The 26,493-nt window shown below is 49.0% G+C and overlaps 1 protein-coding gene and 1 pseudogene across 5 annotated transcripts in view; both read left to right on the forward strand.

Annotated features, from left to right (window-relative positions):
- The window catches only part of TP73 (tumor protein p73), a 56,240-nt gene that overhangs the window by 27,793 nt on the left and 1,954 nt on the right, over positions 1–26,493 (forward strand). Inside the window, exons 2-10 of one of the 5 annotated variants that reach the window (XM_066636732.1) lie at positions 9,048–9,234; positions 10,316–10,431; positions 11,799–11,908; positions 12,853–12,995; positions 14,176–14,264; positions 14,455–14,579; positions 15,594–15,748; positions 17,507–17,639; positions 20,643–20,736. In XM_066636732.1, coding sequence (XP_066492829.1) covers positions 9,048–9,234; positions 10,316–10,431; positions 11,799–11,908; positions 12,853–12,995; positions 14,176–14,264; positions 14,455–14,579; positions 15,594–15,748; positions 17,507–17,639; positions 20,643–20,736 — 1,152 coding nt within the window. Of the gene's footprint in view, positions 1–9,047; positions 9,235–10,315; positions 10,432–11,798; positions 11,909–12,852; positions 12,996–14,175; positions 14,265–14,454; positions 14,580–15,593; positions 15,749–17,506; positions 17,640–20,642; positions 20,737–26,493 lie in introns of those variants that run through there. The other 4 variants (XM_066636735.1, XM_066636733.1, XM_066636736.1 and 1 more) reach the window with 4 other exon arrangements.
- LOC136660965 (5S ribosomal RNA) lies at positions 12,109–12,225 on the forward strand (annotated as a pseudogene).

The raw sequence follows: 26,493 nt of genomic DNA on the forward strand, positions 1-26,493 counted from the left end.
CCCCCCCCCAGCAATCCTCCATGTCACAACATGGCAGAACGAGATAATTTGTGCTGTGGAGCTTAGCATCAAGGGCCTCCACTGTCCCAGGACTTTTTTCATGTCCCAGGCATGTCGGGGACGTGCCTGGGAATGCCGGCACAAAACAGGAGTCAGCAGTGTGTTTAACACCTGGCCGGGAACCCCCATCTCCTTGCCCCAGCCTTTTCACAGAGCAACCCAAAAGAGGTTTGACTGCCTACCCCAGGTTAAAAACATGCTGCAGGGTCACCGGAAATTGGCTTTGTTCATTACCTGCTTCAGTGGGAATAATAATCAACCCTGGAGTCTGCATGTGCCAATCAGAGGGCCTGAGTCAACACATTTAGGACTGTTCTAGAATTGGAGGGGGTCTGGAGGCCATCTAAACCAGAGCTGCAGCATCGTCCAAAGATGGCTGTTGTCATGGCCTTCAGGATTGCAGAGAACAAGTCTTTGCCTCTTGTTCATGACAGCCCTTTGGGGATGTGAGCCCCTCTCCTCCCTACAAGCCTGAGGCTTGACTGCCCTAAATGGATTAGGATCAGGGTCACAGAAGAATTACTTTCTACTTCTGAAATGACCCAGCCCTGAGGTCAGCTGGAGGGCCCCTCTTGCATGTTCTGTTACCAGCAGTGGAGTTGCACTTTCGAGATCATCCAGTCCAACCCCCCTGTTCACTATAGGCAACTGCGATAGCATCCCTGACAAGTGGGCATTCAGTCTCTGCACAGCCTACCCAACAGGTTGTCTGTTAAAGCTAAAATAAGATAACTCCCCATATAGGCCACTGTCCACTCCTCAGAGGAAAGGTGGGATATACTGCAATCAATTAATTGAATTCATAAGACTTGGGTTGAAAACCTATGCACACCTTCTTGGGGGTAAGTCCTGTTGATCTCAATGAGACTTACCTCTGGGCGTGTCTGGATCAACCTTTAGCAACAACTATGCCCTGCAACACATTCCAGTAGAAGAGCTAGATGTGACAGTTGCTAAACAACAATAAATTGTGCCGGTGTGTGCGACCGTGAGATTTTGAAGGTCCTTTCCAACTCTATGATCTCACCATTTTTTTCCACAAATCCCAGGCAGCTAACATGATTTCAAAATATCCCAAAACTGTGATTTCAAGATCCATCATCTCACTGCAATAATTTCTTTTAAAGGGTCACTCATAAAATGTTGTTGAACTCAAAGCTGACTTGAGCAAAAGGCTCCCGTTCGCACCTTGCTTCCCAAACAGCACGTGCTGGTACTTTTGTTGGCATCCCAATGGAAAGTGACTTGGCTGCAAAGCTCTTCCTTCCAAGAAACCTTTCCACCCAATTACCTGTGGCTACTTGGTACCCACTGTGGTAGTGATGAAATAGCTGAAGTATTCTGGGTTTTTTTTCCTCCCCAACAGTAATTTATCATAAGAAGATAATAGTTAGGACTTTACCTTTGGAGATGAAAGACAGGCACAAGGTGCTGTCTCCCCTGCAGTCATGGAAGGAGAGAAGGAATTGGTTGTGGGAATTCCATAGAAAGGGAAAAGGATAACTTTGAAGTCTGTAGCAGAACTGGCATTTTCACACCTGAAGTCAAAAGAACAAAATAGAACCCTGTAAGGGATATTAAGGCTGCAATCCTATATGCACTTACCTGGGAGTAAGTCCCATTGAACTCACTGGAATATACTTCTGCAGAGACTAGAGGTGTTTGAAAATGGTATTTTCTTTACTCATAGATAAGCTCATTGTGTTCAGTATGACTTACTGTCTCCTATCTTAAGTATCCTATCTTACTCACCAGAAACAAACACCTCTATGCAGTGGTTCTCAAACTTTTAGCACCAGGACCCACTTTTTAGAATGACACAGGACCCACCGGAAGCGACATCATCGAGCAGAAAAATTTTGGACAATCCTAGGTTGCAGTCCTACCCACACTTACCTAGGAGCAAGTCCCATTTACTATCACTGTTAAAAGCATATATATATTAGCCTGTTAAAAGCAGAGGTGTGTAACATTTACCCAAATGCAGTCACATACCATGGTAGTATCAAGTCTAAGACTTACCTGGATATAAATCTCACTGAACTTAATGAATCTTACTTCTGAGTAAATGTCCACAGACTTCTGGTGTAAACCAAGCCAAGATCTCACAGTGTGCTTTGTGGTTCAGCAGGGATTAGAACCCAAGTCTTCCTTATATTAGGTATTTGTAACCCTTAATTAGTCATTAGTTAAAGGCAGCTGGGGGGAAAACATTACAGATATGCTGTAATGTTTGTTTATTACCAGAATTTTTTTTTAATGTATGAGTCATCATGTTGCAGTTATGTAGAAGTTAGTAAGTACTAAGCTCTAGTAGTTAGCAGTTCAGGACTGCTAACTACTAGAGCTTAGTAAGAGTTGAACTCAAATCTCCACTGTGTTCTGCAACTCATAGAGTGACTTTGTTCTGGCTGAATCTCCCTCACAAGGTTGTTGTGAGGAAAAAAAACAGGAAAAGATGGACGGAAGCATGAATGCCTGAGCTTCTTCGAGCAAGGGTGGAATTATGGAAAACTTACTGAGTCAGACCCTCAAAAGCCGGGGTGTCACACCTGTTTCATACAGAGGGCTGAAGTTAGCATTCATGCTGCCTGCTGAGGGCAGGAAGTGACATCATTAAGCAGAAATTGACATCATTAAGCTGATGATGACCAGAAATAAACACTTTGTTCTCACATAGAAACTCATTAGCTTCAAATTACAAAAGAGAAAATGCACAAATGTTGTTCATATTGGGCTCTTATCCTTGAGAGAGCCCAAGTATCACACTGGGAGATCCAATTATATGGGGGGGGGCAATAAATTGCTTCTGGGGGACCACATTTGGTCCACAGGCCTTATATTTGACACCCCTGCTCAAAGGCATAATATTTCCTAGGAACCCTGGCAGGAACCCTCCAAGGGTAGAGGTGTTTCTCAGACCTGGGCTGTACCACTTCAAGGGCTCATCCACACACCTAAAGATTGATCATGGAGAAGGCTAAGCAAGAACACTGCTTGATGCCATGCTAATTTTCTCTGGGCAGAGCTTTTGTTTGCACGGCTAACTGTTCAGATACACAAGTCCTTTCCTGCAGCCATTCTTCATAGACACAAGAGCAGCCCAATTTTTTCCTGAGATGGTCCATTCATATCCAAAGTGCTTCACCAATTGGCCTAGTTCACGATGGATTGAATTTCTCCCGGCTCCTAGAAAACTAGCATTTTCAGTGAGAAGGCAAGGCTAGACTCCTGACATGCTAATACCTAACATTTATAGTGCTTTCTGAGCATTCATAAGAACATAAGAAGAGCCCCACTGGGTCAGGCCAAAGGCCCACCTAGTCCAGCTTCCTGTATCTCACAGTGGCCCATCAAATGCTTCAGGGAGCACACAAGACAACAGACACAACCTGCATCCTGGCTGCAATCAGGGGCAGCCTACCTCTAAAACCAGGAGCTTGCACATACCTACAATGGCTTGTAACCCGTGATGGACATTTCCACCAGAAATTTGTCCAATCCCCTCTTAAAGGCATCAGGGCGTGATGCCATCACTACTTCCTGTGGCAAGGAGTTCCACAGACTAATTACATGCTGGGTAAAGAAATATTTTCTTCTGTCTGTCCTAACTCTCCCAACACTCAACTTTCGTGGATGTTCCCTGGTTCTGGTGTTACGTGAGAGGGAAAAGGGTGCCTCTCCATTATCCATCCCCTATCCATTCAAATAACTCATCTCAATGTAGTCCTTACACCTTCCTGTAAAGCAAGTCGGTATCGCAGATGGGGGAGTCTGAGAGGGAGCTGTTTGCCTATGAATACCTCATAAATTCATGATGGACGGAAGGAAGGAAGGAAGATTCAGGTTGGAGAAATGCTGGTTTGCAGCTCAGCCTCTTGGCTACTATGCTTTGTATTGGCAACCTTCAGTCTCGAAAGACTATGGTATCGCGCTCTGAAAGGTGGTTCTGGCACAGCGTCTAGTGTGGCTGAAAAGGCCAATCCGAGAGTGACAATCCCTTCCACACCGGGAGCAAGTGCAGTCTGTCCCTGGTCTGTCTCCCTGGCTATGGGCCTTCCTTCTTTGCCTCTTAGCCTCAGACTGTTGGCAAAGTGTCTCTTCAAACTGGGAAAGGCCATGCTGCACAGCCTGCCTCCAAGCGGGCCGCTCAGAGGCCAGGGTTTCCCACTTGTTGAGGTCCATCCCTAAGGCCTTCAGATCCCTCTTGCAGATGTCCTTGTATCGCAGCTGTGGTCTACCTGTAGGGCGCTTTCCTTGCACGAGTTCTCCATAGAGGAGATCCTTTGGGATCCGGCCATCATCCATTCTCACAACATGACCAAGCCAACGCAGGCGTCTCTGTTTCAGCAGTGAATACATGCTAGGGATTCCAGCACGTTACGTCTGCATTTTCTGTGCTAGGTTTCTGCATGTAAGGATATCTTTTTATGTGGAAGAGTAATTCAGGCATGCAAGCTCCCTTCTGCGGCCTGAACTGCTTCAGCCCAGATGTGGCGCGAACTGGGCTACCAGCAGCTATGTAGACCTGGACAGGGCCGAGCCAAAGGTTTCCTCTTAGCTACCTGGGCTGTCTCTTACGTCTCCCCTCCTGCATTCTGGGATATTATCTGAAAATAACAACATGTATGGACAAGAACCTTCCTGGTGTTTTAACATACCTTGGGAGTGTTCAACGAGGTGATCTTTTTAAGGGATTTTTTGTTCTTTTTTGGCACATGTTTTGCATTTGGGGGGTGGGGGTGGGAGACAGTGGAATGTTTTTGACGGCAAAACATGCCGTGCCATGTAAGGGCTTGCCAAGCCCTGTACTTTGTTTCTGGAATGGGGGAGGAAAAAAATAAATTAAATAAAGACAAGAGTGTAGCAAGGGGACACCTGGAGAATACAGTTCCGAGCAGGTCCGCAGGCGCTTCCCTTCGTCCCAAAGAAAAGGAACCAAAAAGACACATGCCACGGAGCACAGATGTTGCTGCCGGCTTATCCGAGCATGTTGGAGAACATCCAGTCTCCAAGGTCCCATCCAACTCTGTGACACTCTGGGTCCAGGCTGCCAGCTCACAGGTTGATAGCAAGTTGCTAAGTGGTTCTCTACTGGATTGGATCACTTTTCTATCAACGCTCCAACCCAATAAGTTGCGCAGCTCCCCCTCCCCCCCCCCCGCCTGGGCACAGCATCCCAGATTTGTGGCACTCAGGAAAGTTCTGCCAGATGAGCACATAGCCCAGTTATACACACAGGTCTTTGACCGGGATTATTCCATTGTTGGCAACCTTCAGTCTCGAAAGACTCTGGTATCGTGCTCTGAATGGTGGTTCTGGAACAGCGCCTAGTGTGGCTGAAAAGGCCAATTCGGGAGTGACAATCCCTTCCACACTGGGAGTGCAGTCTGTCCCTGGTCTGTCTCCCTGGCTATGGGCCTTCCTTCTTTGCCTCTTAGCCTCGGACTGTTGGCCAAGTGTCTCTTCAAACTGGGAAAGGCCATGCTGCACAGCCTGCCTCCAAGCAGGCCGCTCAGAGGCCAGGGATTCCCACCTGTTGAGGTCCACTCCTAAGGCCTTCAGATCCCTCTTGCAGATGTTCTTGTATCGCAGCTGTGGTCTACCTGTAGGGCGCTTTCCTTGCACGAGTTCTCCATAGAGGAGATCCTTTGGGATCCGGCCATCATCCATTCTCACAACATGACCGAGCCAACGCAGGCGTCTCTGTTTCAGCAGTGAATACATGCTAGGGATTCCAGCACGTTCCTGGACTGTGTTGTTTGGAACTTTGTCCTGCCAGGTGATGCCAAGAATGTGTTGGAGGCAGCGCATGTGGAAAGCATTCAGTTTCCTCTCCTGTTGTGAGCAAAGAGTCCATGACTCGCTGCAGTACAGAAGTGTACTCAGGACGCAAGCTCTGTAGACCTGGATCTTGGTATTATTGGATCTTGGGATTATTCCAGTAACCAGTAATATTATAAAGAGGATCTCGATTTAAAAGGATGCAACCAAACATCCCAATAGTGTTTGAGCTGCTGGTAGCAAACCAAGAAAGAAACCTTTGAGTCATGGTGTGTCGTTCGCAGTAAACATTGGCTCCTGTGCGCATTAGCAGTGAAGAAGGCAAATTCCATGAGGAAAGAGAAAATGAATTATCCTTTTTGGGACAACCCAAGACCTCCTGATGCCTGAGGTCGCATGCCAAAGGCCACCTCCCTTACCTGACAATGTGCCGGCCTCTGCTTCTCCTGCTCTCCAGGGTCCTAGCTCAGCACTCCCCTATCCACATTGTCTGTCTGTCCCCCTCTTCCTTTTCCAGTCCAGGGAGTCAGAGGAGAAGCAGCAGCAGCAGCAGTGAAGGCAAGTAAGTGGACAGAAACGGGCCGTCTCCTCACTATTCTTCTGCCTGAGGCAACCACTTTAGTTGGCCTCATGGATGAGCCGGCCCTGGGTAACAGATTGCCACATCTCTGCCAGGAAAATGTCACATACACTTTCTGAGTGCATTCTCTGTGTGTTGTTGATTGTTTTAACACTGAGAACCAGAAATTTGAAGTTTTGGGGGGCTGTGACTGAGGGGCAGGATTAGAGGCAGTATGTGTAATTAAAAAAAAACAAAACTGTCTTCCATGGTTGGCAACCTTCAGTCTCGAAAGACTATGGTATAAGCCCACAGCACCCGGTATTCCCTGGTGGTCTCCCAGCTAAGCCTGACCCTGCTTAGCTTCCGAGATCAGACGTTCTCTTCCATGACAATCTTCCATGACAACAGAAGATTGGAAGGCTTAATACAGCCTCTACATTTTATCAAGTAGCTAAACATACCCACCAAGAGCCAGGGTTGCCAAAATTTTTACTGATCCTGCTCCAGTGCTGGAAGGGTTGGATATTTGAAAAGAACAGTGGAATTCAAAGCAAATCTCAGGGTTCTTCCAAACATATATGAGAATGTTGAAGGGAAGCCCAGTTTGTTTTATGAAATTTCTCAGAGGTTCTGTACCTCTCTAGGGAGAACTATAGTAGGTTAGCTACTGAAGCCTTTCCTGGCACAGAAATAAGTGAGGGGACCTGCAGTTTCTTGCTCAGTGTCAGCATCCTCTTGCCATTGCCTCTGCCTGCCTGTTTTTGAGGAGGGTACTTTGGGGATTTTTCAGTGGTGAAGTCTTGTTATTGTCGGCTTCCAACTCCAGCCAACTTGTCTCAGCAGATGCACCATGCGAGAAGCCAACGTGTACGGAGGAGCATTTTTACCTCCAGGTGAATGTTTGGGATCCCTGAACAAGGGTGCCTGTTCCAGCATGTCGGGGATAATTCCTCCCACTCCCAGGGCCTTGCAGAAATGAGCGGGATTCCAGACAAAACACTCATGATGCCATTGGTGGGCTCAAAGGGGAAGGTTGATGGAGGAGTTTTATTTCTTTTAAAGGTGACACAGTGGGTGGTAGTTTGCCAGTTGAATTTGCAAAGAGTCCCAATGAGCCTGTGGCAACCTCAGTTTTCAATTCCAGTGGGGTGACGTCCTGCCATGTGGCCAAGATGTGTTAGTGGTATGGATGCTGATCCCATGTTATCCACTTGGCATGGGTCTGATGTCTGGTCATGGCTTGTTGAGAGTCAGTGATTGTAGATCAATGCATGAGTCCAGCAGATCATGTTGATATGCAGTGTTTTTTTTGGGGGGGGGGGGCTGGGTAGTGTCCGGGTTAGCCAGATCACTAACCCTGACGCACTGATGCACTGCCTGGGGCATCAGTCCACCAGACGACCCACTTAGGTGGCCCCTCTGAACCCCCCTCAGCTTAGTGGTGGGTGACAGAAAGTCACACCTGCTGTTTTGCCAAGCCCCACACCCTTATCCACAAAAGGGAAAGTCTCCTCCAGAGACCCCTGCACCATCTCAAGGCCTCCAGAGCAGCAATTTTCAACCAGTGCCCCACGGCACATTGGTGTGTCGTGAATGGGCCACAGGAGTGTCATGGGAGTTTGGGGGAGGGTCATTTATTACTCTGGTCACGGGAGGATGTGATGGTGTGCCTTGACAAATTTTAGCACCTTGTCAGTGTGCCGTGAGATGAAAAGGGTTGAAAATTATTGCTTTGGATGACCTCATTTACTGGTGGGGAGAGCATGGGGAGAAGGGATTGCCAGATGAGTCTTGCATTGGGTGGATCCTTTGAGACGCAGATCTTGGGTCAGTGGGGAGGGTAGGAGAAAGATCATATATGTCTGACTCAGCCATGGCAGTGTGGCTAGACTCCAGTTGAACCAAAAACCATGACTCTAGTGGACAGACAAGAATGCATTAATTCTTCTCAGGTACATTAAACCAGTTGTCTCCTCCCTGCCCCACCCCCTAGCCTTCAAGTATAGACTCTTGCAGCCACCAGATGGTAGGAATCAAGTAGATTCCAAAAGCAATGGATTCCATTGGCATCTACTTTTGTCAAGCTGGATAAACCTCTTTGTCGGATGAGCTGTGAGTCAGCTGTTTGCCACATCCTTGAGAAAGGGCCTGCCAAAGACCTCCTAGTATCTGAGATGGTGGGCTAGAGTTGCAGAGATAGCAGTAGGGGACCACTCTAGCTCACCACTCTCCTCTCCATTTCCTCTTCCGCTCTGTTCCCCCATTCCTTTTCCAATTCAAGGAGTGGAAGGAGACGAGCAGTGGAAGATCTCTGAGGGAGGAGGAGAAGGGGCAGTAGAGACAAATGGGTGGGAACAAATGGGAACTCCAAAATAGATGGAGGTGGTTGCCGCCTGAAGTCTGGTGCCTGAGGCAACCACCTCAGTCGGCCTCATTAATGGGCCAGGCCTTGCTTTCGGACAACCTTGTTTTCCTCAATTCTGGCCACTTCACAGTTGCAAAGATCAATGTCAGTTAGGATGCAGTTGGTTGTCTGAATCCCTCCTCTGGGGTTTCAGGATGGAAATGGTCCTCCTCCCCATTGCTAGCCCTGAAAAGGGGGAGGGGGTGAATCCAAACTGAACTTTGTTCCTCTTTCCAGTACTCCCCGCTGCTCAAGAAACTCTACTGTCAGATCGCAAAGACATGTCCGATCCAGATCAAAGTGTCGACACCTCCTCCTCCAGGTACAGTCATCCGGGCCATGCCAGTCTACAAGAAAGCAGAGCACGTGACTGAGGTGGTGAAGAGGTGTCCAAACCATGAGCTTGGGCGTGACTTCAATGACGGTAAGATTGTCACTCCCAAGGAACATAGCTCTGCCCCATCCCACCAGCCCAAGGGTCTTGAATTCATTGCTCTCTTAATGCACAGAACCAGCCCCCTTCTGTCGCCATTCCTGCTTGGCTTGAACACCAGTAAAAGACATTTGCAGGTCTCCCTACCTGGCTGCTGTCTTTAAAATCAAGACTCAGACTGGACAAGGCTACATTTGATTATGTGTCTGGCTTGGATTTTAGAAGGCTTCCAGACGGAGTCCTTTGCAAGTACTGTGGCTGCAACACCAGGAGAAGAACTATCACACAGAGGTTTATAAAATGTATGAATGACGCCAAGAAAGGCATCCCCTTTCTCCCTCTCCCATAATACTCACCCATTGAAGCCAACTGGTTCAGGCCTTGCGGGAGGAGAGGTGCTTCCCCAAAGTAACTCACTTACAAAATCACTCCTGTGTGTTGATGGCCACTGGCTTAGATGGCTTTGCAAAAGGATTAGACAAATTCATGGGGAGAGACAGATCTGTCAATAGTAGTTAGCCACGATTGCTTCCATGGAGTCTCCATGTGCAGGGGCACTATTTCTGTGAATAAGAAAGCAGTTTACAACATGGAAAGGCTCCTTTCGTGCTTTTCTCAGGTACTTTTAAGAGGCTACTGGCCGCTGCTGGAAACAGCAAACTGGGGCAGATGATTTGATCTATCTTGATAATTCTAAGGCTACAATCCTTGTTCTTTGTTTCATTTATTTATAATAATAAAAGAAAAAAGGAAAGGAAAAAACCACAATAAATGAAGAAGAAAAAAAAAGAAAAAAAATTAAAGATACATAATAAAATACAAGACTACCTCTAATGATGAAGCATGGGCGAATTGGATGTTCAAGGCTACAGTCCTAGGCACAGTGTCCTGGAAATAAGGTCTCTTCCTTGTCATGCAGTGGAACTTACTTCTGAGTAGACTTGACTAGGCTCACCCTGTAGTCCAGTGAGGTCTTTCAGCCATTAACTTCTGTCTCCTGCTGAGTGATGTTCCTCTCACAACAACCAAAGCCATAAACATTGGTGGTAAATTGGGCTTCTGACCTCAACAGGCCTCTCAGCTCCAGCGAGCCACCTGATCCGCGTGGAAGGAAACAACCTGTCTCAGTACATGGACGACCCCGTCACCGGGAGGCAGAGCGTGATGGTTCCTTACGAGCCTCCCCAGGTAATGGGCCTTGTTAGCAGAAAGATTCTTTCCCTGAAGTTTGCTTTGTTTTATCCAGTCAATTGCGAGCTGTAGCAGAAAGGGCCAATGACGGCATTAAGAGGACCATCCTTTCCAAGTCAGGAGAAGGAAACACTTCAAGCTAGTTGGCTGTTGTCTGGGGCGCTGTGCGCACAGCACACTTTAAGATAGATGAATTGAAACAGGTTTTTTGGGGGGCACAGTCAGGGGTCTGGAAAACATGTCCAATGAGGAAAGGTTGAAGGAAGGAACTGGTGTGTTTAGTCTAGAAAAGAGAAAAATGAACCAGGGAGCGAGAGGGTGGGGGACATGACAGCACCAAGGTTTTACGGAAGCAGTGGGTTGTAGTCTTCCACCCTGATCCCTTCATGGCACTCAAACCCCCCCCCCCCGCCCACACACACACACACACACCTGAGCTTCTGCACACTGGGGAAGGGAGAGTTCAGGAAGGTCCTAATGCTTAAAGACTCCCCACCCTCCCCTTTTTAGAATCAAGCAGTAGCAGAGCTGGCACAGCTGACTACACATGTACTCTTATTTCTTGGCAATGGGTCTATTTGCAGCTCTGTAATCCTGACTTTAAGAGCTGCCACATGTTATTGACCTAAACTTACCAGTATTGTTGCTCATTTATCAGTGGAGCAGGGAGAAGGAAGGAAGGTTGCTGATGGGTAGGCTTGGAGCTCCCCCTACTGTCCGACCTATTTCATAGCACTGCCAGTTGGTCCCTTTGGAGAGGGAAGGAGGAGTTTGTCTGCATGCACAAGAAGGGAAACACAGGCGCACATGGCCACAGCAGGACTGAACATGAGCCAATGCGCACCCTGTCTGAGAGTGGTGCAAATCTCAAAGACCAGGTCATAACCCTGGAAGAAAACGCCTTACTTTCTTCCCCAAACTCCTCCTGCTCAGATATGATGGCACCAGTGGTGTACCAAGGTCATTAGGCACCCTCTTCTCTTGTGGGTGGCTGCAGCCAGGGTCACCCTTGCCACTGTCGTCTTGGGGAGACCTCTTGGACAACCCCTTGTAGCCTGGCACCCGGGGCTGGGGTTCCCCCAGCTCCCCTCTTTTTAAGCCACCGGATGGCATGAAGAAAAAATAGAAAAGAATAGAATTCAATGGACTGTTGTCAAAGTTATGATGGTAACCCGAACAACAAGGTGATATGATGGCTGTTCAGATAATTTCCACCTTCTAGTGTAGTCCTCAGACCAAAATGTTCCTCCAACCGACCTGATTTATTAGGGATGAGCAGCTTCCTCCCACCACTCTATCCTGCGTCACCTGGCTGAGAAACTCACCTTTGTTTTTCTCCCTCCCCCCATTCTGTTTTTGACCAGGTGGGCACAGAGTTCACCACCATCCTTTACAACTTCATGTGCAACAGCAGCTGTGTGGGCGGGATGAATAGGAGACCCATCCTCATCATCATCACCCTGGAGACCCGAGAGTAAGTTCGTGGCGGTGACATCTGCTCTGCTGGAGGTTGCCAAAAATGGCCCCTAAGGGAGAGGCAGTGGGCAGGGTTGGGAGGTTCCAGCTCAGGTTCAGCACTGTATTATATGAGTGTGTGTGTGTGTGTGTGTGTGTCGGGGCGGGGGGGGGGAGATTGCTTGCAGTTTCTCTAAAGGAGAGATGTAGACTCTGTTACCCTGAAACTGTTACCCTGCACATGCCCGATCTCATCCGATCTCGGAAGCTAAGCAGGGTCAGGCCTGGTTAGTACTTGGATGGGAGACTGCCTGGGAATACTGGCTGCTGTAGGCTTATACCATAGTCTTTCCAGACTGAAGGTTGCCAACTAGACGTAGTACTGTGATGTTCAAGAAGGGGGTTGAGACCCAGACATAGGTCATGCTCCTGCCCCCATTTTGCTTGGAGGATCAGACTTGTGCAGTTTGATCAGTGGCCTGGGATGTACGAGGTAGAGGACTGTAGCCTGCATTCAAATTGTTGCCCCCCCCCCCAAGCAACTATTAGCTGTGAAGAAGAAAACTTGCAGTAACAAAAATTATGTCCAGAAGTTTTTCTCTCTGTGAAAACCTGCTTGGGAAGGGCTCAATTTAGGTTGCGGAATTTGCACTGAGGGGGAAGATGAGTTGCCCCTCCCTTTCCCTGTGCCACAGCTCTGAACAGAGATGATCCCACTATGACTGCTCTTTGGGGGGGGGGGGAGAGACACTGGGAATTCAATTCACAGATCTCCCACATCACACTTGGTCCTCACCAGGCATTTTCTTAGAAAATGCATTCCTTTCAACGTGCGAGGAAAGAGAACTTCTCCCTTTGCAAGTGGCTGTTTTATCATCTTGAGATATCACCCCATGTTAGATCCGGGCTGGGATGCCCATCTCCTTGTCAACCCCTGAATTTCTTTTCACTTTGGCTCCCCAGCGGGCAAGTTTTGGGAAGGAGATCCTTCGAAGGCCGAATCTGTGCCTGCCCTGGCAGAGACCGAAAAGCGGACGAGGACCACTATCGAGAGCAGCAAGCACTGAACGAGAGTGCGGCCAAAAATGGCAACCCCAACAAGCGGAGTGAGTCATTGCAGAGTTACTTGGGCCGAGGGGCAGCACTCAAGGGCAGGGACGAGAGGTGCAATCGAGGGTGAGAATGGAGCTCTGCAACCTCTCCTGCAGCAGAAGCGACCATGTCATCAGCAGGAGCACTCAAGCCTTGCCTTTGAAACTTTTTGAAAGAACCTCAGCCAAGAAGATCAGGCTCAGCAGGAGGAAAACTGAGATATTTTCCTAGGGGCATTTATGAATGTTTAGGCTAGTAGTTGTGTGGTGGACCGCCATGCAGATGGCGGCCACTTATGGTGTGCTTGTGGACCTCTGGAGTGGCCTCAGGGAGCTCCAGCATTCTTAAGAAAACACTGGTCTAGGTGATAGTCTTCCACTGCCCAAGAAACAGTTTGCATCACCTGGTATATTAAGGCTGCAGTCCTAGGCAAATTTGCCTGGAAGCCCTATTGAACACAGTGGGACTTACTTCTGAATTAATACGTCTAGGCTACCACTCTAATATAATTCTTAGGTTTTTTAATCCCATTTTTCAAAGTTTATGCATTTGAAAGGGACTCCAGATCTGCCGCCCCCCTCTGACCCCTTGCAATCTGCCACTGATGCAGCCCACATCAGGTGGCCTCATGGATTGGCAGGTAGTGACCAATGGGCTGAACATCACATCCAGACCAGAGACAGCCACTTCCTGACGTAGGAGCACCATCCAACACAAGAAAGCCAGTGGCCATCTAGTCCAGCCCCGATTCCCACAGTGGCCCAGCATCTGTCTCTGAGAAGCTCATAAGCAGAGAAGAAAAGCAGACATCTTTTCTCTCCTGCCATTGTGCCCCCTGCCAACTGGTCTCATCAGTGCTCCCACCAGACTCTTGTAAACCTACCTGCTGGATTGGATTCAGATTCGATGCAGTGCTCCAGTCTCTCATGTGCTGCTTTCCGTGGGCCCAGATGCTCATCCTTCAGAAGAGATGTGGGTTGGGGGATGGAGGGTTGAGGAGAGACCAAGAGTCGGAGCAGTAACCAAAGAAGTCCCTCCTTCATCTCAGGGAAGACTATGCTGTATATCAGCCTTGCCACACACCAGTTCTGTGCGTGCCCCAAAAGAAGGGTAGTTGTTTCAACAAGAGGCCCAACTCTGGCTCAGGTTAAGACCAGCCACAACAGTATCTCCTGTTTTTCCCTTCCCTCCCAGCTTTCAAGCAGAGTCCCCAAGGGATTCCGGCACTCGGAACTGGCATTAAGAAGAGGAGACACGGGGAAGAGGAAACCTATTACGTGCCAGTAAGTAGCTCCTGAGTCCAGCATGTGTGGATTGATTCAGGCGGCTGCTTTGGTGCCTGGCACATGTGTGCATAAGCCAGTGTCCTGAAAGCAAACTTGGATGCATGTCGAACCAGATCCCACTTGTCTCCTAGCAAGGGCTGGAGATCAGAGACTGGGTTCACAGGGCCTGTTATCTTCTCCTATGTAGATTCGTGGCCGGGAGAACTTTGAGATCCTCATGAAGATCAAGGAGAGCCTGGAGCTGGTTGAGCTGGTCCCCCAGCAGTTGGTTGACTCATATCGCCAGCAACAGCAGCAGCTCCTGCAGCGCCAGTAAGTTCCAGGTCCCTGCCCCCAAATGCTTACAGGCTTAAAAATTATTAAGTAGAGGGCAGTGATCTTCAACTTGTCCAGAACCTGAACCCACAACATGGGGTTGGCCTTCCCAGGAGGCAAGAGAGGTGGGAGAGTGAGTGGTGAGCCAGCAGTTCCTCTTTCCTTCCCACCCTCTGGTGGCCAATCTGCTACTGTCAGAAAGGGGGCCGTTCTTCCCTTTCAGGTCAACTGCAAGAAGGGGGGGGGCAGAGAGTGGCAAGGCAATTCCATTTTGGAAGGTAAAGGGAGAGAAAGAAGACATGAGGCAGATTAGCACAGGGAGTGATATTGAACGGGAGGGCAGGCACTTGGGAGGGAGAGTAAGGGAGCTCCCTGAAGATTGGGGGGGGCTTGGCCATTCAACCCCTCAAAAGCCAAAGTCTCCAGTGGGATTGAGCTCATCTGAAACGCCTCGCCCTGGAGGCCATGCTCTGAAAGGAGGGTAGCAGACAAATTTTAGCAGGGCAATCTGTGGAATTAATCTGTGGAAGGCTGCGGTGATGACACCTGAAGGTCTAGATGTCTTTAAAAGGGGGTTGAACAGATTGATGGAGGAAAAGGCCATTACAGCTTGCGAGCCATGATGACTATATGCAACCTCTGAGATTCAGAGGTAACCTACTTTTAAGTGGCAGATGCAAGGAAGTAGCAACAGGAGACAGAGAATTGGTTGTTTTAAATGCTCCCAGAGGCATCTGGTGGGCTACTGTGAGATACAGGAAGCCGGACTGGATGGGCCCTTGCTCTGATCCAACAGGGTTCTTCTGAGATTCATATCATTGCCAGGCCAATGGACAGGACCTCATTATCCTGCTTCTCGCTGTGCTAAAAGCCAGGTGGAAATGGCTGCAGGAGGACTCAGTTCTTGGAGGGGAGGGGAAAAATGGCTGCTGTGACCACGCTGATCACCCCCTGAGGATCCAGTCCTTTGACAGATTCAGGTCTCTGCTCACGAGCTCTCTTCTCACCCAGGACTCACCTCCAGTCCCCGTCTTCGTATGGCCCAGTTCTGTCGCCAGTGAACAAGCTCCACGCAGGAGGAATCAACAAGCTGCCATCCGTGAATCAGCTGGTGGGGCAGCCTCCGCAGCACAGTTCGGGGGCCGGCCCCAATCTTGGGCCCATGGGTAAGGAACCTTGTGCAAGAGAAACACATCGTGTTTATCCGCTTCTATGACACCCTTTCATTGCACGGCTTCACCCAAGCTGTCTTGGAGGGAATGCACAAACTTTTTTTTGTTTCTTCGTTATTATACCATTAATCATGGAGCAAAAAATGGAAGAACTTGAAATAAAAAGTGTGTGTGTCGGTGTGCACACAAGAAAACAAACTCGGAGCAGCTTATGGGGGGCTTATGCTCCCTTACCCCATGTAAACCCCAGGCATCCCTGATGAATCTCATCTAAACTGCTCCCACTCATGACTGGGCACAGATTCGAGGACCCATGTTGGTACTCCCGGGCTGGGAGAAGGCTCAGGATATGGCAGTAGGGCCTGCTGCCATCCCTGCACCCTCCCACCCCACTATCTCCCCTACCACACCTTCTCCCTGCCCTCCCCCCACCCTGTAACGGCTCCCCCCACACCCTCTCTTACCTCCCCACTGCCCAGTGCTTTGCACGGAGTACTGGGGGGCGGACTACCAGTCTCCAACTGGCATCGGCCCAGTGCAAGCACTGGGCTAGCTCTGGCACTGAGCCGGCGCTAAGTCTCACAAACATGACTTATGGCATGTTTGCGACAGTGCGCCGCAGTAGTGAGCCAGTACACACTGTACATTCTGGGCTGTGAATCACAACACTGACCTGCCTAGCGTGGTTTTATCTCCTGTGTTTGACCATGTCTGAGAGTGGTATCTGGCATCAACCAGGACCTGTACCTCTTAGTAGGGCCTCCCAGGGGGAATTTTATCAGGGAGTAAGAAGTTTCTTTTGGCTCCATTCCCAAAGGGGAAGGGGAGGAGTGAAACTGAGCGGGAGTGGGAAGAATGGGGGGTGAGGAGGTGGGCAAAACAGTGCAAGGGGGAGGGTGGCGACAGCCAGAGAAGTCTTTGAATCCCAGGTCTACCAGGCTTCCTGATGTGCAGCCCAAGTCTACCGACTTGGTCCGCACAGTGTTGGAAGCTGGATACGGCAATAAGGAAAACCAAACACACTCTTAAGTCTCTCTCAAATCTTTTGAATATAGAAAATCGTTGCAGAAAATTAGCATCATTGTATTTAGGCTCCCACTAGAATGGAGAGTGCTTACCAAAACCCCTTTCTGCAGCAGCTGTAGCCCCACAGCTGTGTCCCTGAGCTTCATGGTCAACAGCTCCACAAGCCAAAGAGCGACTGTAGCAGGCCAGTTTCCTCCCCGATTTGATACTGTCAAGGAGTGCCATGTGTGCATTCCTCGGCCTGGTGCATATGGCTTGTGGTGGCAGCCATGCACCTGCCGTAGCATCCCACATGGGCAGCAAATCCAGGTGAAATGGGAAAATGTAAGATCCCAGGAAATTTCTAGGCCTCCTCCTTTGTTCCCTGGGTCCTCTTTTTGACCCTGGGCCTGGGTACAAATTACCCCTTGTACTTCCCTCTCATGGACACTGCCTCTTAGAAGGCCAGGTTGGCTCTCCAGTCCTGGTGGCAGTATTCAGTGCAGGATGCCAGCAGGGGCATATGCCTCCCCTTTGCTCCCACTGCCCAGAATGGCTCCAAAAGGGAGGGGGAGGGGCTGCTTGCATGCCATGGTGGGGTTCCCTGCAAAACTGAGTGCTTTGCACCCCCTCTAGCTATGCCACTGCACACACACAAGCCATAGTCTGTCAGGTTCCATGGCGCTTTTGTGGAATGTCTCTGCAAACTCACCAGATGTGCTTACCTCTGCCATTTCTTGTACCCAGGGCCGGGCATGCTGAACAGCCACACCATGCAGACCAACGGAGAAATGAACGGAGGGCACTCCTCACAGTCTATGGTCTCGGGGTCGCATTGCACCCCCCCTCCACCCTACAACCCAGACCCAAGCCTCATCAGGTAGGGACAACTCATCAATTTAGTCATGATTTCTCTCTCTCACCCCCCCCCCCATTTTAACCTTACACTAACCTCTAAAGACCTGTCTCTAGAACAGCGATTTCCCACCATTTTCATCTCATGGCACACTGACAAAATATCCAAGGCACCCCACCAGTTTTTTGACAATTGACAAGGCATACAGCACTCCTGGTGAGGGCTCACATCCTCCAATGGCCCTACTAATAAATCACCCTCCCTCAAACTCCCATAGCACACCTGTGGACCATCTGTGGCACACCAATGTGTCATGGCACAGTGGTTGAAAATCGCTCTCTAGAATCAACTGGTCACTAGGTCCAATTCAGGAATTGTTGTTCTGTTGGAGAGAGGCCAAAAAAAAAAAAAAAAAAGCACAATGCATATTGATGGTGCATATAACTTCATAATAAATGAATAATAAGGTGAGGAGGAGGAGAGAGTGGTGGCCTAGAGTGTCAGAGATGTTCTAGCCCACTATTCTCCTCTCCTCCACTCTTCCGCTTCCCCCCCTCTTCCTGAATGCAGGAAGCAAGACAAGGGGGAAGGAAGCATCACTGATTGGCACTTAGTTGACCTGTTGCATCAGAGGCCAGTCAGTCTTGGGCTGGTCTTGCAATGGAATGTACTCTCAAATACCAATGATACAATTTTGAAAACCATATAAACATGTCACATTACACCAGTGGTTCTCACGCATTTAGCACTGGGACCCACTTTTTAGAATGAGAATCTGTCAGGACCCACCAGAAGTGATGTCATGACCAGAAGTGACATCATCAAGCAGGAACATTTTTTTTTAACAATCCTAGGCTGCAATCCTACCCTCACTTACCCAGGAGTAAGTCCCATTGACTATCATTGTTAAAAAGCATATACATAGTAACCCATTAAAAGTACAGGTCTGTAAGATTTCCCCAAACGAAGTCACATGCCAGTGTAGCATCAAGTCTAATATATTAAATTAAAATATTGAAATGAATGGGGACCCATCAGAAATTGGTCACGACCCACCTAGTATGTCCCGACCCACAGTTTGAGAAACACTGCATTAGGCAATTGACAGAAACACAATCATTTCAATTTTAAAAAAAATTATAATTGAAAAGTACAGCAACGGCTGCATAAGAAAACAATAACCTAAATAATGAAAAGACTGAATAAAAGGATCTCAAGATAATGACAAGAGGACTAGAACCACAAAGCCACCCAGAATGAGAAGCTCCAAACAGCAGAATCTGGGCATTCCTATTACTGTGTCCTGAGCTGTGATATTTTTTATGCTCTCAAAAGTTCTGTTCTTGGTTTTGTGCAGTCTGTTCCCTTGAGCACAATCCTCTCTAGTCAAAGCGCACTGGGAACTGATTAACACAGACTCTGATCCTGCCAGCTGCTCTTCATTCATTTCTTGATGTTACATTAAGCCATTTGGGGCCATGTTGGCATCCTTCAGTCTCGGAAGACTATGGTGTCACGCTCTGAATGGTGGTTCTGGAACAGAGTGTCCTCTCCAGTGCGCAAAGCCTGGGTAAAGTAGGTATGAAGGATAGGCTGTTACCCATGCAGCAAATCCCCCCTCTCCACGTCGCTGAAATGGTCCAATGGAAAGGCAGAGGCCAATACGGTTGGTTCCAGCGGCGTTGCAGGTGTTGCCAGAATCAGCCTCACAGGCTTGATTTTTGCAAATTATACAGCAGCAACGGGGGGGGGGGGAGTGAGGATCAGGGCCATGGTGTGTAAAGGAGGGAGCATTACCTCTTTGCTTCCCCCCCCCCTCTGCGAAGGGCCATTTTCATTTTCTCCAAGAGGGAAGCTCTCATCTCTGGTCCCCCCTATCCTGCAAATTTGGGATGAAATTGGGATTCAGCATTGCATTTAAACTTACTGTTACGGTGCAATGGCTTCCTGGGCACTGCCAGAGCATCACCACCCAAGATCACCTTCATGCAACATTATTGGGCAGTGCTGCCGCGATATTAGGAGCAGGGGCACTGTGGTCACAGCATGTACAGTCCAATCCTCTGCACATCCAGTGGCGTAGCAAGAAGGGGTGCAAAGCACTAAGTTTGGCAGGGAACCTCACCGCAGGATGCAAAGGGCCCCTCTCCTTCGGAGCCAGTGGGAGCAAAGTGCATGTGTATGCCTCCATTTTGCTCCCACCGCCTGGAATGGCTCCGAAGGGGAGGGGCCCCTTGCACACTGCAGTGAGGCTCCCTGCAAAACTTAGCGCTTTGCACCTCCCCTAGCTGTGCCACTGCACACTTCAGCTCAGAAGTAAATTGCATCATCTTCAAAGCGACTTCCTCCTAGGAAGGCGTATATAGGATTGCAGCCTGAGCAATTCTGCGGCTATTATGCTGCAATGCCATACACAGTCATCTGGGTGTAAATCCTGTTCAGCTCAGTGGGGTTTACTTCTGAATAGATGTACAGAGGCTTATGCTGTTAGAGCGTTCAGAGCGCCACACAGTGGCATCACTAGGGGGTGCAGGCCGCACTGGGTGACGCGCACAGGGGGAGTGGAACTACTAATAGCCAAAATTTTCAAACCCTGGTATTTTTGAATAATGCCATCACATCATAAATTATTCAATGTGAAATTTTGTGCCGAATGCAATGAAACGAACTGTGTTGAAACTTCTCTTTTCTATCAAAATTTATAGCCAAAAAACCAGCAAGGCAGGGCAGTGCTGCATCACCATGCCCACCACCCATAGTGTTACCCTGCCCATTGCGTGGGAGGAGGTCAGTCCATCATTGGGATGACACACCGGTCTCCCTGCCACCACCCACATCATTTTGTTGTCCTTAAAGCCCCCTAGTAAAGTAGTGCCTTGTAAGAGTTTAAGGCTGCAATCCTATCCATACTTACTTGTGAATAAGCTCCAGTGAACAACATAAGCTTTATATCCGAGTAAACATGCAGCTGATGCGCAAAAGGACTTAAAGCGACTCTCATTTCTAATCTTTGTTTCCCTTCTTCAGTTTTTTAACAGGATTGGGGTGCTCAAACTGCATTGACTATTTCACTTCACAAGGGTTACAGAGTCTTTACCACCTGCAGAACTTGACCCTAGAGGTAAATACTTTCTGGGGAGACCTGTCGCTCAGGAGGGTCCTTTTTTTTGTTTTTCTCTCCCGCACGTGCACTTAAAGACATATGTGTGGCATGACTCGTGGGTGAGATTATGCACATGGAAACTTTTATGCACAAGGCTCTTTCACAAGTCATGCTGAACGTGCAAAGGGAGGGGGCAGGAATCGTGGATGCAATGCCACTTCCCTTTTGCGCAATCCATGTGTACAATTAAAGCATGTGGCCAGACCCCCCCCCTCTCTCTCTCTCTCGTGTGTGTGTGTGTGTGTGTGTGTGTGTCAGAGAGAGAGATGGGGAGAGAGGGAGTGGAGGAAAAAGAGGGAGAGAAACCTCTTCCATTGCCCTCCATTGGCCCATTTTTATTTTATATTTCTTCTATTTGCTCCCTTGAATTTTTTAGTTGAAAAAGAATGACATGCCTTAATCAAGTACCAGAATTAAGGACAGAAGCAAATCAGAGGGGGTTGGGTTGAGGTGCCTGGCTTGAATGCACACACAGTTACAGGGTTTGGCCAGGTCCCAGTCACAAGACCCCCCCCCCGTACCAGTCACCACCAACAGGGATGAGATGCCGCCTGCTGTCAATTAGGTGAGCTAGCACTGAGTTTTGCTCCAGAGCTTCCAAGACCTTTGGGAATTTCTGCAGCGTTTCATATCTGAGCGAGGCACCAGACAGAGGCAGATTCTCCTTCTTGGCCACCAAATGCCACCTCTTGCCCCCACTAGGCTCCACCTGCAGGCCACCACTCCTTAGATCCTAGTCTCTGTCCCCCAGAGTCCATAGGGCCATGTTTTTCACATGGCTAATCCCCTAGCTTAATTGCACTTGATTTCTCCAACTTTTCTTGATGCATCATTTTCCACTCTTGGCTTCAAGAACTGAACAGAAAAAGCGCATTATGTGGTTCTTTTAATTTTTTTCATCAGTCTCCAGGGAACTTGTTGCCCACTAACCCCAGAAACTTGAGTGTTTTGCTGTGATTCTGGAAGAACATAAGAACATAAGAACAGCCCCACTGGATCAGGCCATAGGCCCATCTAGTCCAGCTTCCTGTATCTCACAGCGGCCCACCAAATGCCCCAAGGAGCACACCAGATAACAAGAGACCTCATCCTGGTGCTCTCCCCTACATCTCGCATTCTGACTTAACCCATTCCTAAAATCAGGAGGTTGCGCATACACATCATGGCTTGTACCCCATAATGGATTTTTCCTCCAGAAACTTGTCCAATCCCCTTTTAAAGGCGTCTAGGCTAGACGCCAGCACCACATCCTGTGGCAAGGAGTTCCACAGACCGACCACACGCTGAGTAAAGAAATATTTTCTTTTGTCTGTCCTAACCCGCCCAACACTCAATTTTAGTGGATGTCCCCTGGTTCTGGTATTATGTGAGAGTGTAAAGAGCATCTCCCTATCCACTCTGTCCATCCCCTGCATAATTTTGTATGTCTCAATCATGTCCCCCCTCAAGCGTCTCTTTTCTAGGCTGAAGAGGCCCAAACGCCGTAGCCTTTCCTCATAAGGAAGGTGCCCCAGCCCCGTAATCAGCTTAGTCGCTCTCTTTTGCACCTTTTCCATTTCCACTATGTCTTTTTTGAGATGCGGCGACCAGAACTGGACACAATACTCCAGGTGTGGCCTTACCATCGATTTGTACAACGGCATTATAATACTAGCCGTTTTGTTCTCAATACCCTTCCTAATGATCCCAAGCATAGAATTGGCCTTCTTCATTGCCACCGCACATTGGGTCGACACTTTCATCAACCTGTCCACCACCACCCCAAGATCTCTCTCCTGATCTGTCACAGACAGCTCAGAACCCATCAGCCTATATCTAAAGTTTTGATTTTTTGCCCCAATGTGCATGACTTTACACTTACTGACATTGAAGCGCATCTGCCATTTTGCTGCCCATTCTGCCAGTCTGGAGAGATCCTTCTGGAGCTCCTCACAATCACTTCTGGTCTTTACCACTCGGAAAAGTTTGGTGTCGTCTGCAAACTTAGCCACTTCACTGCTCAACCCTGTCTCCAGGTCATTTATGAAGAGGTTGAAAAGCACCGGTCCCAGGACAGATCCTTGGGGCACACCGCTTTTCACCTCTCTCCATTGTGAAAATTGCCCATTGACACCCACTCTCTGCTTCCTGGCCTCCAACCAGTTCTCAATCCACGAGAGGACCTGTCCTCTAATTCCCTGACTGTGGAGCTTTTTCAGTAGCCTTTGGTGAGGGACCGTGTCAAACGCCTTCTGAAAGTCCAGATATATAATGTCCACGGGTTCTCCCGCATCCACATGCCTGTTGACCTTTTCAAAGAATTCTATAAGGTTTGTGAGGCAAGACTTACCCTTACAGAAGCCATGCTGACTCTCCCTCAGCAAGGCCTGTTCGTCTATGTGTTTTGAGATCCTATCTTTGATGAGGCATTCCACCATCTTACCCGGTATGGATGTTAGGCTGACTGGCCTATAGTTTCCCGGGTCCCCCCTCTTTCCCTTTTTAAAAATAGGCGTGACATTTGCTATCCTCCAATCTTCTGGCACCGTGGCCGTTTTGAGGGACAAGTTGCATACCTTAGTCAAGAGATCTGCAACTTCATTCTTCAATTCCTTAATAACCCTTGGGTGTACGCCATCAGGGCCCGGTGACTTATTGATCTTTAATTTATCAATGAGGTCTGAAACATCTTCTCTTTTAACCTCTATCTGACTTAACTCCTCGGTTAGGAGGGGCCGTTCGGGCAGTGGTATCTGCCCGAGGTCTTCTGCCGTGAAGACAGAGGCAAAGAACTCATTTAATTTCTCTGCCATCTCTAAGTCTCCTTTTATCTCCCCTTTCCCTCCCTCACCATCCAGAGGGCCAACCGCTTCTCTGGCGGGTTTCCTGCTTCTAACATATTTGAAGAAGCTTTTATTATTCCCCTTAATGTTGCCGGCCATGCGTTCCTCATAGTCTCGCTTGGCCTCCCCTATCACCTTCTTACATTTCTTTTGCCACAGTTTATGTTCCTTTTTATTCTCTTCATTAGGGCAAGACTTCCATTTAAGGAAGGAAGCTTCCTTGCCCTTCACAGCCTCTCTAACTTGGCTGGTTAGCCATGCGGGCACTCTCCTGGATTTAGTGGAACCCTTCTTTCTTTGCGGTATACACCTCTGCTGGGCCTCTATTACTGTTGTTTTAAGCAGCCTCCATGCACTCTGGAGAGACTGGACTCTTTTTACCCTCCCTTTCAACCTCCTTCTAACCAGCCTCCTCATTTGAGGGAAATCCGCCCGTCGGAAGTCAAGGGTTTTTGTTAGAGATTTGCCTGGTATTCTTCCCCCAACGTGCATGTCAAAACGGATCGCAGCATGATCACTGTTCCCCAATGGCTCAGTAATGTTTACATCTCTAACCAGGTCCTGCGTACCGCACAATATTAAATCCAGAGTCACCTGTCCTCTGGTGGGCTCCGTGACTAGCTGATCTAAGCCACAGTCATTTAGCATGTCAAGAAATCCGGTTTCCTTATCATGACCAGAACACAAATCGACCCAGTCAATATGAGGATAATTGAAGTCCCCCATGATTACAACCCTGTCCTTCTTTGTCACCTCCCTGATCTGTTTCCTCATTTCAAGGTCCCCATCAGATTTCTGGTCTGGAGGACGATAGCACGCCCCCAGTATTACATTGCTGCACAAGCCTGGTAATTTAACCCACAGAGATTCTACGGTGGAGTCGGACCCACCTTCAATCTCTACTTTGCTGGATTCTATCCCTTCCTTAACATAAAGGGCCACCCCACCTCCAACACGCCCCTGCCTGTCCCTCCTGTAGAGTTTATAGCCCGGGATTGCGGTATCCCACTGATTCTCCGCATTCCACCAGGTTTCCGTTATGCCCACTATGTCAATATTTTCCCTTGTCACCAGACATTCCAGTTCTCCCACCTTTGCTCATAGACTTCGGGCATTCGCATAAAAGCATTTATACACGGAATGCCCCAGGATGGGCTGCTTATTCGCTCCTTTGTCCCCGCATCCTCTCATTGTGCCAAACCGTCTATCACATCCCATCACCCTACCTTTCCCAATTTCTTCTCCTACCCTGCCTTTGTCTTGTTGTTCTCGAACCTCCCCATCCTCATCCCATAGGGATGAGGAGTCCCGAACCGGATGCCCCTCGGCTCCTGTCGGCCTTCCCCCAGGGATCAGTTTAAAAGCTGCTCTGCCACCTTTTTAATGTTATGCGCCAGCAGTCTGGTTCCATTCTGGTTCAAATGGAGCCCGTCCCTCTTGTACAGGCCCCGCTTGTCCCAAAACGTTCCCCAGTGCCTAACGAATCTAAACCCCTCCTCCCTACACCACCGTCTCATCCACGCATTGAGACCCCTGATCTCCGCCTGCCTAGCTGGCCCTGCACGTGGAACAGGTAGCACTTCAGAGAACGCTACCTTTGAGGTCCTGGCTTTCAGCTTCCTGCCTAAAAGCCTAAATTTGGCCTCCAGGACCTCCCAGCTACACTTGCCCACATCGTTGGTGCCGACATGCACCACAGCCGCTACCTCTCCCCCAGCACTGTCTACTAGCCTGTCTAGACGAGAAGTGATGTCCGCAACCTTCGCACCAGGCAGGCAAGTCACCATGCGGTCCTCACATCCGTCGCAAACCCCCCTCTCTATGTTTCTAATAATCGAATCCCCCACTACAAGAAGCCCCTGACCCCCCTCCCACCGAGGAGTATCCCGAGTGCGCTCGGATACGGGCCCATCCCCTGGAGAAGGGATCCCCCCTAGGGGATTGTTTCCCTCCTCTCCAGGATGACGTCCTCCAGTCCCGAGACTTCCCACCCGGGCAGCCGAGGAGCTGCACGCCTGAGGTTGGGACGAAGCCTGATCGTCCCCAGAAGTCTCCCCACGGTCCTCCTCTGGCTGCCTGCGCTTCTCCAGGTCGGCCACCAAGGCTTCAAGGGAGCGGACGCTTTCCCTGAGAGCCTGGAGCTCCTTGCATTGAGGACACACCCATGACTTATGCCCCAGAGGCATATAATCATACATGTGGCACTCGATGCAGAACACTGGATAGCCCCCACCCTGCTGCTGGCTGTCTGACTGCATAGCTTTTTTGTTGTTGTTGTTGTTGTTTTATTTAGGGGTCCTTTTAAAAACCGTACACTGGATAGCAGCCCTTTTCTCTAGGGAAGAGGAAGGGCAGTGTATGGGGCCCTGGCCTCCTCGCCCTGCTGCTGAACTCGCCCAGATGCTAAACTCTTGTGCCTTACCTGGCACTTAGTTCCTGAGGCACTGGGTTCCCAGAGGCCACACGCGTCTGCAGAGAGCCTCACGCGATGGCCTGCCTAGCTTTATACTCCTGGCTGGCTCCTCCCCCCTCCTTCCTTCCTGATTGAAAGGGGGCTGGCCTTCTCAGGTGAGTTTACAAAAGCTCAGGAAGGCAAATGGCTGCTGATGGGCGTGACCTACTCTGCAGGCTCCTGAATGGACTGCTTGGATTAGCCTAATGGGGCTCTTAATGGGTTGGGAATTGGCCCTTCCTAGGTCCTTTCCCACCTAGTTCTGTTCTCTTAGGCTGGACTGTTTTTGTAACCTCAAGCTAGTTTTTATTTGGGTTTGTTCAATTATTTATTGCTCTCTAGATCCTGTGTCCCAATTTACTGACCTGTTTAGGTTATGTTCTAACTTAGATTAGGTTTAACCTGGGTTAAGTATAGGTTTAATTTAAACAAGTAGAAAAA

Source organism: Tiliqua scincoides, chromosome 9, assembly GCF_035046505.1.
Source record: "Tiliqua scincoides isolate rTilSci1 chromosome 9, rTilSci1.hap2, whole genome shotgun sequence".
NCBI classification, from domain to species: Eukaryota; Metazoa; Chordata; class Lepidosauria; order Squamata; family Scincidae; genus Tiliqua; species Tiliqua scincoides.